Below are 14511 nucleotides of genomic sequence, written 5' to 3'. Positions count from 1 at the left end.
ATATAGGATCTTATTAACAAAAGTACTTACCAGTTGAAAGAGAAAACAGCCATATGCAGCTGCTTGACTATCAAATTTGGTGACATTACATGGAAGACAGGGAACAAATCACCATGAAAGAGGCTCCTGGAGAAACTGCTTCATTGAGCATTACCCACCTCATGGACCCTGACTTTAAACCCCTCCAAGTGCCTCTGCCATTTTCTTCCATGAACCCTTCTCCTTTACACTTAAAAAGGAACAGTCTGCTTCTGGTCTCCTTATACCTCCTGGAAATCATGGACTTATTAACAAGCCAGTGTTGAAATGGCCACTGATCTCTCCGAACACCACTAAAAGAAAGGCTAAAATATAGGCCCATTCCACATACAATGACATTTAGAATATCTATACTGTCTACTGAGAGTCAGATCCAAGATGAAGAAACTCAAGAGACTATCAATATTAGCTTCCTGGTATCAATTCTAGAATTATATAGGTAACAGCAAGATAAGAATAGTGATAATCGAGTGAAATCTCTGAAGCAGTTCTAGATTGAAGTAAAATTAGAACTTTACACAAGCAACCACCCACATGACACACTTACCAAGTCACAGAAGAGCCTGTATTATAATCCTCGATTAGAACCTCTGTGCCAGAAACAAGCCCAGTAAGTATATGAAGATAAATCAAATCAGCAACCATTACAAATTACTACCCTACCCAGAAACTGACTCCCAAATATAAAGTCACCAAGGCAAGAGTTTAATATTGACATAAAAGGCATAAATTAGTGGAATTTTCTTCCTTGAAACAAACACTGGTCATATAAAGCCACTGAGGAAACAGGCTGCTTTTGGCTTGGAAGACTATCTTACAATTACAGCAAAGTTCTCAAAACCTCGTTTATGTAACATCACACAACTGGTGGCATCTGAAAACTTTAAAGGTATGGGAGATGGAACAACTCGATTAACAGACAAGATTTTAGTAACAGAGGATGTTAAACAAAAAGTAAGAAAGGTCAAATGCCACTTCCAATAAAACACAGCTAATTCTTCAGTATTTTCCTCAATTGCTCTTTCAGGCTTTTATGGGTTGTTTTTGTTTTGTTTTAGGGGTGGGTTGGGGTGGGGCTGCGGGACTTAAAAATGCTACTGGAGTTAAACTGAAACCAGAACACCAAAGTTGGTAATTCTCTTTGTGCAGTTCTGAAGCCACCCTGTTCAATTATTCAGTGCAGAATGTTAGAGAACAAAGTACAACAGCCTTGAATACCCCATTAATACTATAGATTAAAAATTATTGCATAGTCTTATGCATTTCGTAAAACATTTTTCTGTAAATTAAACTTTTTTTATATATAAAATACGCAACTCTTTAAAACATGAATTGCATTCACTACCTCGATCTCCTATCCTTTTTTGATTTGTCAGTACATTTGTCCATGGTTTTCTCATTATCTCCTCTGCACTTGGGGCAATACCATTTCCCCTTTGGTTTATAGGTAAGTCCAACACATGAAAAATGAAACCACTCAATAGGGCACTGTTCATTGTCACAGCCTATCATTTCTCCATAAGACACTTGGTTACATAAGCAATAGGTTGGTTCATTGGGATCTATTGCAAATTCTACAGGTGAAACTTCCCTTTCTTGTTTGGCTTTGGAGCGCTTCTTCTTCTTGGAAGATTTGGATCTCTTCTCTTTAGGTGGATCATCACAGTCTTCTATCCCATTTGTTATATGGCACAGGTCACGGCTTTCACTGGTTCGCTGGCGACGAGGCCTACGTGAAGATCTCTCCGGTTGGCAAGTTTCCACCTTTGCCTTTTCTAAAGGTTTTTCATTTTCAGACATATCTTGGAAACAATGAGAATGGGTCTCCATTTGCCGGGCCCTATTCTCTACCTGTTCAAGCATCTGAGTAACTATCTGAATCTTCTCATCTCCAAGCTCTTGGCTGTTGATTAGCGCTCGCTGAAGATGCTGTTGCAAACGTTTCTTCTGAACAGGATCATTTTCAGCTTTGTATTTCTCATAGACATCATCTATTTCTTTTAATGCCTCTACAAGAGAAGAAATAAACAGAATAGTTCTCAGTTGGGAATGGCTTATGCATCAAAAAAAACCCCAAACAAACAAAAAAAAAAACCCCCAGAACTTCTCAAAATGTTTTGAACAGCAATCCAGTTTGCTTGATACAATATCTTCTGTTAGAAGCACGTGCCAGAGGAAGAGTACCAATTCTTAGTGCTAATGATAAACAAGTTACTCAAAAATGGAATGCCAATTTCAAGTGACCAATATATATCACAATCTCTTGCAAAATAATTCTTCCAAGTTCTAAGGAAGAAAATAAGGCTTTTCAGAACACTGTATAACCCTGTACACAGCTAACAAAAATTAATCTTGGTACTTACAAGGCTTCAATAATCTGAGTCTCCAAGATTCAACTGACAAGCCAGGAATTTTGGTCCAGCCAGTTATAAGTAGCACATGGCTCATTTCTAGCAATGAACAGTAATAATGTACTGTGCTGCTCTATACCATTGACATGGCTGCATTATATATTTTTGTTGACACAACACAAGTGGCCACTTAAACATCTAGGAATAACAGGCATATTAAGAATATTCAACCACCCCCCTGTTCCATAAAAAATCTTAGTACTAAAGATAATCTTTTTTCTTTCCTTTATTAAAAAGAAATCAGGCTTAGTTCTACATGGTATGATAAATATAAATACCTCTGGGGATCCACTTGAACTGGTTTACAGCTGGCCTTTTTAAAAATTATCATTAAAATTTTAACACAAGTTCTACCACCACCACCCCATTTAGAAAAGGCTACAGACTGAACTTTTCAGGGTAGGAGCCATGTCTCTGGAGTATCATCACAGGATACTTTTAATCACAATACAAAAATAACTTCACTAATACAGTTCACTGTTGAGTTTCTAGAAGCATTTGCATTTTTTTTTTGCAAGTCATGCACTATCATCTCTCCTGTTCTCTCAGATGAGCTGCACAGAATCCTGAGTGCAAGATTTTTCCTATGAAAACAAGTTCAACTTTATTCAAGTAAAAAGGTGAAAGGATGCCAGGTTTAGAAGCCAGCTGCTCTTACTTTGTACTCAAATATGAGCTTAACTTGCACTGAGCCTCCATTCTCTTCTTCTGTGTCAAGTGTCCTTCCCCAGACCAATGGTGAGCCCAAAACCTTTGCACTCAAAACAAAAGGCAAAGGCCTGCTAGAGCATTAAATGGATCAAATGCTGACAAGGAGTTTACTGAATCTGATGACAGCTCAGCACTGTTAGACACAGTTCACGAGTGGGAACCCCTGCTACCCATCATGCTGGCCTTGTCTCTTAGTTGAGATGCAGTGCAAGCCAGAAGGGGTCTTTCTGCTGCCTTGCCACCTCCCAAAACATCACAAGCTAGACCAGTACAATATTTCCAACAGCATAAGTAAGCCCACACCAGGAGTTCTGCCAACATAGCTATACTGCCAGACCACACGTTATTGAAGTTTGAGTGCAGGGGGGAAGTGACAAACTACAGAGGATTTCTTGATACAAACAGTTTAAATCAACTGAATTAAACCCAGAGCTTCAGAATTGCGCACTACTTCAACATTTATAGAATCTGCTCTAGAATTATGCGCCACAACCTAGTTTCCATTTTAAGAGATCTGCATCTAGCCTGTGATTGACAAGCTTAATACGAAGCAGAAACCTGCAGCACCATTGTCCTCCCAAAATTTCTGACATCCCAAAACAATTGCTAAACCATCAACTCACTGGTACAAACCAGTTGCATACACTTATTAGATTTTCCACCTTGCCTGGCACAGGTTAAAATAGCCTGCAGATTTCAGGGGGATCATATTAACAGTTGATAAGCAGAGCTTTATCTATACTCTCTCTGATTTAGAATTTGTCTTTCTGCTTTATGGGACTAAAAAGTATAGGAACTACCTGCAACTGGCTACCTCAATTTCACAGGAGTCCCTGCACAGCAAAACCTAGAAGCAACCTCTGTTTTAATTCAGGTGAAGCAAGAAGAACAAAGACCACAATTCAAACAAGCTATTGCCCCCAACAGTACTGACAGGGATCCCACGACTCCTTTTCCTTTGGGAGCGGGGGGGAGGGGGAAGTGGGGAGGGGTTGGTTAAAGTAATAGTGCAGGCCTTGGACTGAAAAGGCTGGAAACCTAGGGCCTTAAAAAAAAAAGTCTGGATGCTTCTGCCCTATGATTTGAAATATACTGGGTGCAACGCTACAGAAAACACAAACCTTCATTTCTACAATTTAAAGGGATGGAATGTATTTCTTCTAGTCTCTCCACTAAGTATCAGTATAACTAAAGAGGCCTAACAACTCCCTGCTCCAATATTAAAATCTAAATGAAAAGGGGAAACTGAAGATCAGAATTTTGGTTTGTACCCTAGGTACATACACAAGGTGCTCCACGTTTGCCTGAAGATACACACCACCAAGCGCATCATGAATGAGCAAAACAGGTAACCCTCTCCACCCATCCTCCTAAACATGCCTGAAGGGTGGGGAAGAGATAAGACCTTTGGATAAACAGGGGTCCAAGTTTAGAAAACTAACCTCAGATAAAGCCTAAAGAAACAGCTTCCCCATCTAGTTAGATTGCTTTAAAAAACCCCTTTTGTTTACAAGTAATCTAAAATAAGTTAAGACTAAAATAAGTTAAGTTAATGCTCCACCCACCCTTCAGCCTAGAACAGCATATTAATGCCTGGCAACAAGATCAGAAATTAAAAGGTAAGAGTCCAAAAAAACCTGGTTGCTTGTAGAACTAGTTTGTTTAGTTGTACAGAGGTTCAGTAAAGACCTAGTAAGCCTCTTTTAAGTAGTTAGGCCTCTTCTAAGTGCTTACCCTCAAAAAAGGTAAGCATTTTATAAACTGCTAGAACTTTAAAAAGTTTACATAAAAGCCTGTTCTCATGCTCTCTTCCTTATCAGTTAGAAAGATAATGTACAGACTTACTTTTGCAATGGCAACAATGAGCATCTCAAGGGAATGCCTGCTTAATACCTTAATAGTATAAAACTTGATAATTTTACAAGGAAACAAATTCACCACCTTGGAACAACCTGAAAGCTGACACCCTGGCTCCTGCCTATTGTTCCAGCTCAATCTGCATGTTCACACAGCTCAAAGCGCCCCAACAGGAGAGAATTTCCTGCCCAGGAGAGCATCCATCACATCATCCTCCTGTGAAATATGAAACATCATAACAAGAAGGAAATGTAATTCAACATCCTGCTTGACATCAGACAACAGAGAGGTAAAAAGACTGTTCTAACTTTTATCTGAACCTAATTTGCACAAACTGAACTATTTCAACCACAAGACTTTAGAACACCTTCAGCTCTCCTGTAAAATATGAATTTTCAGTTCTACCTAGGAGAAATTTTACAATCCTTGCATTCTCTGATGCCTGAGGAAGGGTTAGTTTGTCTGAAAGCTTGCAAATACATATATTTTTTGCAAATATCTAATTGGCCTAATAAAAGGCATTACCGCTGAGGTCTGATTCCTTAATAATATCCCAAAATTAAAGACCATTTAAACCATTCTTATGTTAACTAAAGCTATATAATATCCTGTAGAGTAGCTTCTTGTGAATAAGGATTGATACTTCCCCTCTTAGTGATAGCCTGGTATATTATCAACTAGGGGTGCACCAATAGAGATTTTTGAAGCCGATACCGATAGCCGGTATTTAAGGAGGCATATTGGCTGATACCGATCCGATATCCAATACACTACCTGCAGCAGGTAAGTCTGGTGTGGTAGGAGAAGGGGGAGGGGGGTCAGATCAAGGCCCCACCACGAGGGAGGGAGGCAGGGACATGCCCTGCCCAGTCAGGGAGGGCAGGCAAGCAATGAGACCAAGCCGCAGCTCATCTGGGGGTGTGTGGGATGGAGCAGAATTCATCCAGGGGGTGCAGGGGGAGGGGGAGGTGGTTCCTGCCACTGCTGCTGTCACTCATCCAGGAGGGCATGCAGGGGGGGTGCAAGAGGAAGAGCATGTACCCCCAGATCTGCACTGGGTAGGGGCAGGCTGGGGCCAGGGCTGTTCCCCATGGGGCCTGGGCGGGGTGGGTAGTGATGCTGCTAGGAGCAAGGGGCTATAAGGGGGTTATGGCAAATGTCAGGGTGGCTACAGCCCCCCCTGTAGCGCCCTTCCAGGAGCACCACCCCCTGCCCCACCCAGCCCAGGCTCCACTGGGAATTGCCCCAGCCCCAGTTCGCCCTGCACAGATCTGGGGCCTGTTCCCAGCAGAGCCTGGGCTACACGGGGTGTGGGGCAGCACCACTGGGAGGGGGCTACAGAGGGAGCTGCAACAACCCCAAAATTCACCATAGCCCCCTCACAGCCCCCACTCCCAGCAGCACTGCCACCCACCCCGCACCTCATCCAGCCCAGGCTTTGCTGGGAACAGCTCCAGCCTGCTCCGCCCCATGCAGATCTGGGGACACCTGCCCCCCTCCTGCCCGCTGTGCCCTCCTGGACAAGTGACAGCAGCAGCAGCAGCGGGAGTCAGAGTATGAGCTGCATGCAGCAGCAGGAGTTGCCTCCGCCTGCTCTGCACCCCATGGACGAGCCCTGCTCTATCCCACGCCCCCCAGACAAGCTGAGGCTTCATTCTCTGCCCACCTGCCCGAACTGGGGAGCGCTTGCCCCTGCCCCTGCCTCCCTCTCCCCCCAGACTTATCAGCTGGAGGCAGCTCTCCACACTGCAGGCTGTCTCTTCACTGCATACAGGCTGCATGCAACACAGGCATTTATTAGCCCAATTATCAGCCACTTAAGGCCGATATCCAATTTTTTTTTTATATTTGTACCGATCCGATATTGGATTGATACATCGGTGTACCACTATTATTGACTGAAAGATGGAAGAGAGAAAGAAGTAACAGCTGTCACTTCTAGGCTTAACTAGAAAGGATAGGCTTTAGAACTAAATAGCTTAAAAGATTTTTTTTTTAAATCCAGGTCTAAATTGCAATCCAGAACAAGTGAAAAGATTTAAGTGCAGTGTTGTACTACAGGCTGGTTTAGCAGAAACAATGGTTTCTCTGGTTTAAGTACAGAGGGAATCCAACTCGTTACAGCAAATCAATCAGTTAAAGCAGGGATTTCACTTGGAAGGCCTGGGGAACTGCTCCATCTGGACTGAGAGGCCACTGGAAGTTGGGGGAGTGGCCAGGGTAGTGGCCTGCCAGAGAATCTGGGCCCTTGGACCACAGCGAACACTGGGCAATTGGCAGCAGGACAGCAAGTGAGCAAGAGTTTATACAGCCCTGGTACCCCTCTGGCTGCTTTGCCCATCACCACTACTGCTGCCCTACCCCCATGCCATGCTGGAGTTGCTCCTATATACCTTGTGCCAGAACTAGAGCTCCCAGTACAGCACAGTGCACACAGCAGTGGCTCCAGCATGGGGTATATCGACAGGAGCCAGAGCTGTTGCCACCACTGCGTGCCATGTGCCTGCAAAGAGCCCTGTGGGTCAAATCCAGCCCAGGTGAGAGTCTGACACCCCTGGTTTAGAGGGAGCTCATATTTTGTAGAAAAAATGGCCTGAACATAACAGCAGTTATTTAGCTGATTACAAAGGGCATTCTGGACATCTGAACAAGTACTATGTTAAGTCAACACGTCATCAAATATACAGTGCAGCATAATCACAGCTGTCACTATAATGATGAATCCCACCTGCATCTTCAGGCATGCTGACACTGACATTATTCCTACTTCATACAAAGGAAAGAAACAGCTTTTGTTAATGGAAAACTGTTCAAGTGAGTTTTTCATTCGGAGAGCCCAGCCTGGATGCATCTGGCCATTTAGCGGCATATCAACCAGGCTATGGGGAGACAGCACAGCCTAGGAGGCTCAGACGAAGAGGGGTAAAAGGAGAAAGCACTACCAACATCCTTTAGGGAGTGGAGAACCACTGAAAATGGTTTTCTTCCTTCTCCTCCATTCAGATTTAGGAGTGAACTTAAAAGCAAGATGAGAAATGGGCCACAGCTATTAGGATGGTTGGGCCAGGGATGTTCCTGCCTGGAGCAAGGGACTGGATTAGCCCTTCCAAGGTTCCTCCCAGCCTGACTTTCCTCTGATCCCATTCCCCTCTGCTACCAACTTAGAGCACGTACGTGCACAGGAGCTACCGTTGGCTGGGTCAGACCACAAGTTTGTCTAGCCCCGTGCCATATAGTGGCAGGGAGGGGAGGCTGAAAGGGAGAGCAAGCTGGGTCCGACTGGGGTTTCCCCCTTGCTCCTCTCCTACTTGCAGCCTCCTAGGTTGAGCAAGGAGGCTCCAATGCAGAGACCGAGCCCCTCGCTTGTGGTCTCCAGACACCCGCGCCCCTTTCCTCCTAGGATTTGCCTCAGCCTTGCTCTGACCTAGTGGGACATCAGCTCCAGTGCTCCTGGGCCCATGCCCAAGCCAGCCGCTATGGGAAAAACACTGCCTTTGGTTAATCTGAAGTTCCTGACCTGGGGCCAGCTCGCTCACCTAACAGGGATGGGTGGTTCAGGGGGCCATCGCATCCCTGCCCAGCCGGGGACGGGGGTGACCCTGGGCAGCCGCCCCGCCCCCGAGGTGTTTCAGGAGAGACAGGACTGGGGGGGCCGGGACAGCACATCAGCAAGGGGCTTCAGGCAGGTGCCTCGGGACTGAGGCACTGGCGGGAGGGGGGCGGGAGTGGCAAAGAGGGGTGGCGCATGCGCGTTGGCTCGGTTTTCCCCCCCCCCCGGCTCCCGGGGTCGCGCGTGGGGGAAGGGCGCCCCGCGGGCCGGGCCGCGCCAGGCTCACCTCGGCACTGCGTGTCCATCTCGCGCAGCAGAGACACGTTGCGTTGGATGTCGAGCGGCAGCGACTCCACGCATTCCAGGTAGTCCTGCACATAAAGCGCCAGCAGCCGGCTCCGCTCGCCGCCACCCGCCGCCGGGCCCGCTGCCAGCTGTGGCCCACCCAGCATCATGGCCGCGCGCCCCGGCCGGCCCCGGCCCGCCCGCGCGGCCTCCGCCGCCGCCGCTGCCGAAGCAAACCCCCTCCGAGCCCCCGCCCCTGGCCGGTGAAGCTTTGCGCATGCGCGGGGGCCTGCCCTTATAAGGCGCGGCTAAGCGGCGCGGCGAGGGGTTCGCATTCTCCCGCCTTCGCCCCCAGGCCTCTCGCATTGGCTGGCGGGCCGGGCACGAGGCCGGAAGTGGCAAAGAGGCGGAGCGCTCTTAAAGGAGCCGGAGCGTGATCGTCCCCCTGGGGCCTGCCTTTCCGTAGAGGGAGGGGTGGAGTGATGTCATGCTGATGCCGATGCCGATGCCACGAGGTGCCCAGGGCTGTGCAGCGAAGGGCACGAGCCTGATAGCGGGGTGGGGGACGCGCAGCTCTGAGCTCCTGGGCGCCCGGGGCTTCCATCTCTTCATGGGCCGCTGTAGGCTGCCAGCCCGTGACGTAGTTGCTCTAAACTTGACGCACGTCGTGTTGCCTTCCCTGAGGAAGGGTGACGCCTGCACAGCTGAGGTAGCATCTTGCAGCCTTGTCTGACTCTCCCAGCCATGTGCAGTGGGTCCCATAAAAACTACGCCCCCCCCCCACACACGCACAGGGGAGACCTGGACAGAAACCAGCTACAAAGTTACTGCACATTTGCCAGCCATCAGTTGAGAGTTGGTTTTGAGGCAGGATAGTGAATTTCTCCGTGTACCTGCTGCAGATGAATTGCACAGTTAACCAGGTGGTTGGGTAGGACATGTAAGGTGTAGAGGGGGCCTAAGAAAGCCTTACCTTGTGGAAGAAGGAGGGCACGATAAGGGGATTACAAAAAGCTAGATGGCAAAGGCAGTCAATGGGGATTGATTATGGACTCTCACAAGACAAGAACTAGGGGTCGCTACACTGAACTTGTAGGCAGGAAGTTCAGAAGCAACACAAGGAAGCTCTTTGTCCCATGATGTCTCATTCAGTTGCTGGATTTGTTGTGGAAAGCTGTCGGGTTAGCCAGGTTCGAAAAGGGATAGGACAGGTTCTTGGAGGAAAGGGGCATCCGTAGCTGTTGAGCATGGGAGTTAGGGACACAATAGGGTGACGCATCTTTTCCAAATGCAAAAGCAGGACGCGTGTCTTTTTGCTGCCCCCTGGACGACCTGCCCATGGCTCTGTCCTAGTCCCTGGCCAGGAGCTGCCTCAACCCTGAGACCCTTACACTGCCTCAGCAGTAATTATCTTATAATCACATTCCTGCCTCAGTCCTGTGCCCTTTACACTACCTCCCGACCCTAGCTGCCAACCCCACCCCACTCCCTCCCTCATCATGGGGGCATCAATCTGTCTCCTCCCAGGTTCCCTATGCTCCCTTTCCCAGTATAGACTTACCTATAGGCATGTGGAGGAGCTGCTCTCCACTCTGGCTGGTGGTACTGAGACACCCCTGCATCAGTGGCGATGTGTAGGAGGTGCACAGGTGCACATGCACCCCCTGAGAGCACTGGTGCACTCCCTGACAGCCAGCATTCCCCGCTTAGGTGACCGGTAGGAGTGCACGCAAGAGCACTGGGAAGTGGGGGTGCCAGGAGAAGCAATCCCTGTGGTCCCCCTGTGGCCGATCACGCTGACCTTCCCCCGCAGCTGATCACGCCAACATGGAAATGCCAGTTACCTCTTCCCCCCCCCGCCCAACCCCAGTTGGTGCGATTGGCCGTGGGCCCCCCACACCGGGTTGCTCACTGGCGCCTCCCCTGACTCAGGAGACACCAGTCGCCCATGCCCTGCATCCTGCTTCCACTAGCCCCAAGCAGCACCTTGCAGGTTGGAACTCTGCCAGCCTGAAAGGGGAATCCAGCAGTTTCCCACTGTTTTGTCTGTTTAAGAAGAAAATCTGTTTTTCCGCAGCGAACAGAAAACTTGGATTCCTGCACATGATACTGGCCCAAAGGTTTGACTGTGTCAAGGAGAATCCAGGACAAATGCTGTCCCAGAAACAAAGTCATTCAGCCTGGGGCAGGACTTGATGTTTGCATTTCAGGACTGTCTCACCCAGTTAGGGATGGGTGAGATCACCTGAGGACACAGCCTCTGAATTAGAACTTCCTAGTCCTTAAATGCAGGAGGCTGCAAGTGAGTTGGGAACAGTGGAAAACAAAAACCCTGGTAATACCCAGTTCTCTCCTTTTCAGCATTCACTCTGTACCACCATGTGACACAGAAGACTGGGCAAAATGGATCTATGGTTTGACCTGACAAATGGCAATTCTGTATTCATTTCTGCACTATCAGAGCTACAATATCACTCTTACACTACCATTCTCTTCTCTTGCATACACCTACAGAAAGAGGCCCATCAAGGACCCAGAAGGTTTGATGTAAAAAATATTCATGTCAACTTCCCTTTTACACTTGAAGACGACCAGTCCTGTCCCTTTGCTCTGCCATGCCGAAGGTCCCACCTTCCTGGTACTGCTGAGGATATAATTCTCTAAGGCTGAAACCTAATTTCTGGAAGTGCTACTTTCCAGATGCATTGTATCCTAGCAATTAAGTTTTATTTTTATTTTAATGCATATATAGATAATAAACAGGGATCTGGGTTTTCTATTTCCCACAGAAAATGTGACCAAATGTGGATTTTCCCTTTGAACTGAGAATAATGCAGATTTCTCATTTTAATGGAGAAACGTGGATTTTCCACTTTTGCAAAGAGCTCTCTGCAGGTTGGCAGAGTTCCAGCCTGCAAGGGGCTGGGGGGAGTGGGAAGAGGGCAGTCAGGAAGGGGGTGCCAAGTGCATGTATATGCACATTGCCTTGAGGCAGCCTGGGGAACATCTCCTGCAGGTAAGTCTGGAAGGGTGGGGGCAGGTATTGAGGGAGGGAGTTGGGCAGGGCTGGGGCTGTTGCTCAGCCAGGCAGTGCTTGGGGCTTGGGGCCCAGGGCCAGAATGTGTGGCCGCAAGGCCCTGGAGGGGGACAGAATGGGGTCACGGAGGGCTCATCTGGGGGTAGGGGCCTGGCTCCCCAGTACTGAGTGCACTTCCAGTGGGGGCAGGCAGACTTCTGCCATGTAGATCTGTGTGCGGGATGGGGTGGGCTGCCTGCTGCGAGCTCGGGGCTCCCTGCTCTGTTGCCCTCCCCGCCAGGGCCTCCGTGGCCCAGCAGGCAGGGCCCAGTGCAGCAGGGCAGAGTGGGGCCGGGCTGGGAAGCTCCTTGCCGCTGCAAGCCCTTTTAAAAACATTTATATATAGCAATAAAGCATTGTGTTCAGTTGATCTCTCTTTATATATTTTAATTGTCAATTTGGGAGGGTTTATCAGAGAATTTGCTATTTTTAAACTGAGAAAACCAGGATCTTCGGTAATAAATGATATCTGCAAGTGGTTTATACATTGACCACCAAACACTGCCATCCATTATGCTGGTTATCTATCTATCTATCTATCTATCTATGTATCTATATATATCTATATATATAAATGATGAGCAATATTCAGGTTTGGGAGAAGTTTGTATCAGTAGAATAGTTATAGGTTATACTCAGGACACAATAAGTCTCCATTATGCTAAAATATGCTCTGAAGGCACACTTTTCTTGCAGTGGCAATTGAAATGGTGAGATGCCTCAGTAATTTATATCTTTTGAATTGTGAGTAGCTCTGTCTTAGGCCTTTGTAGCCCACAAAAAGAGTTATCCTACTCATCCCTCAAGAAGAGCAATGTAATGATTCATGGAAAACTGTTATTTAAGGAAGCTCAGTGACATTTTATCCCCCAAGAGTAATTTCAGTGAATTTTAAATAAAGCATCAAAGAAATGTAGTCTTTTAAAGTCCACTTGCAAGCCAACAACCTCTAGTTTTGATAGAGCATCCTGTCTCCCCAAGGTCTGATGCAGAACTTGTACCTGACACTGATAATAAGAAACATAGGCTTGTACATCTTAGTAGTGAAAGACTTGGGAGAATTATATTAAGCTATTTCAATTTCCAAAAGGCTTGGATTTCATCCATAAATCCCTTTACAGCCACTTACTTGTGATCTCTGCTACACTAGTAATATTTTCAAGTGTCAGAAGGAAATCTCGTTGATTCCTGGAACAAAGGCAAGAAGACCTATGCTGTTTGTTCTATGTTGCATTTTATATATTGAATTCATGTACGTAAACTATGAAAACCAATAAAGCTGAGAATGAACTATTGGAAAAGTACCAGTAACATGCAGGAAAGTCAGTTCCAGATAATTCATAAGGAGCATGAAAATGATGTATAGAAGGTTGTATCTTCTGTGTAATTTTACTAATCAGGATAAACATTTGCTAATTATGTGGCATTGCAAGGCAAGCACTATTTAGGACACAGCTGCGACAAACTCTCCCATCTTGATTTTACACGTTCTTTTGCTGAACGGTAACCTAAACATGTAAAATGTGTCATTTAAGAACATATCATTAACATCAAACTGATATTTTTGGATAGCTTGAAAAAAATTTTTCTCAGTTGGCTGCTTCATTGAATGGGGAAGGGGAGAGAGGCAGCAAAGAAATCCTGGATACTGTTAGCTGCTGCTGGCTTTAAATTACTAGAAATTGGTAATGGAGAATTCCCTTGTGTAGGAAAATTGTCACTTGGCAGCAAGGTGAGAAAAGCACCTTTGCCACCATCTGTGCTATCCAGCTTCATCCCTTCTGTAATGGTGGATGCCGGTGGTACTCTGGGCATGGGAAGGAGTATAATGGAGCAGTATATATGGATCTTAAAACAATGGCAGAAATTAAAGTGGTCTCCTAATCTAGCTGCTGCTAGCTAGGGCTGGACAGCTGAGGATCCAGCTACTGGGAGTTGTCCTCGCCTGTGATACAGAAGCAGGATTCCTGGGTGCTGGAAACCACAATTGCTTCATACAGACCTGGAGTCTGCTCATAGCCAAACTGGAAGTAATCTTATAATCTCACACAAAATTACAACTGAAAGAAAATAATGGAATCATTCTCCCTGACAGTCATAGATTTCATAGACATTAGGGCTGGAAGAAACCTCGGAAGATCATCGAGTCCAGCCCCCCACCCAAAGGGCAGGAAGTCAGCTAGGGTCATAGGATCCCAGCAAGATAAGCATCCAGTTTGCTTATCTTAAAATAATAATTTTTAATGACCTTTAAAAAAAGATATTCAGCAGCCATCACAACCTAGGAGATTGAAGTCCAATTTTTATCTATAGCATGCAGAGCACCATCTTAAAATTTCCTCTTCTTCCCAAGGGCCTCAGTCCTAGTCTGGCAGGGATGCCTCTGTGGGTGACTATCATCTCAATGTCCATGACATTTCTGTTCTTGGCTTTTTAACTGACACTACCAACCTGGATACCCACTGCCAATGGGTATTCAGGTTGTAGCTGTATTGGTCTATGAGCAAAAGCAATCAGGACTTGTGGAAGAGGTGATATATTTTTATTAGACCAACTAGATTTTTGCACAAAAAAAATCTTTA

General features: G+C 46.7%; 1 protein-coding gene across 2 annotated transcripts; it reads right to left on the bottom strand.

Moving 5' to 3' along the window:
• Window positions 1-723: 723 nt before the first annotated feature.
• ING2 (inhibitor of growth family member 2) lies at window positions 724-9087 on the bottom strand. Of its 2 annotated transcripts, XM_019534662.1 has the most exons (3): window positions 8863-8928; window positions 6433-6439; window positions 724-2048 (listed from the first exon to the last, which is right to left on the bottom strand). In XM_019534662.1, the coding sequence occupies exons 1-3, from the start codon at window positions 8926-8928 to the stop codon at window positions 1381-1383; spliced, it is 741 nt and encodes a 246-aa protein (XP_019390207.1). In that variant the 3' UTR covers window positions 724-1380. The 2 variants fall into 2 exon arrangements, with proteins under 2 accessions (XP_019390207.1, XP_019390206.1); XM_019534661.1 differs by lacking the exon at window positions 6433-6439 and having other exon boundaries at window positions 8855-9087.
• Between the last annotated feature and the right edge of the window lie 5424 nt (window positions 9088-14511).

The sequence above is a fragment of the Crocodylus porosus genome, unplaced genomic scaffold, assembly GCF_001723895.1.
Source record: "Crocodylus porosus isolate Cpor-Errol unplaced genomic scaffold, CroPor_comp1, whole genome shotgun sequence".
In the NCBI taxonomy this organism is placed as follows: Eukaryota; Metazoa; Chordata; order Crocodylia; family Crocodylidae; genus Crocodylus; species Crocodylus porosus.
This window is presented reverse-complemented; position numbering and strand designations above follow the sequence as displayed.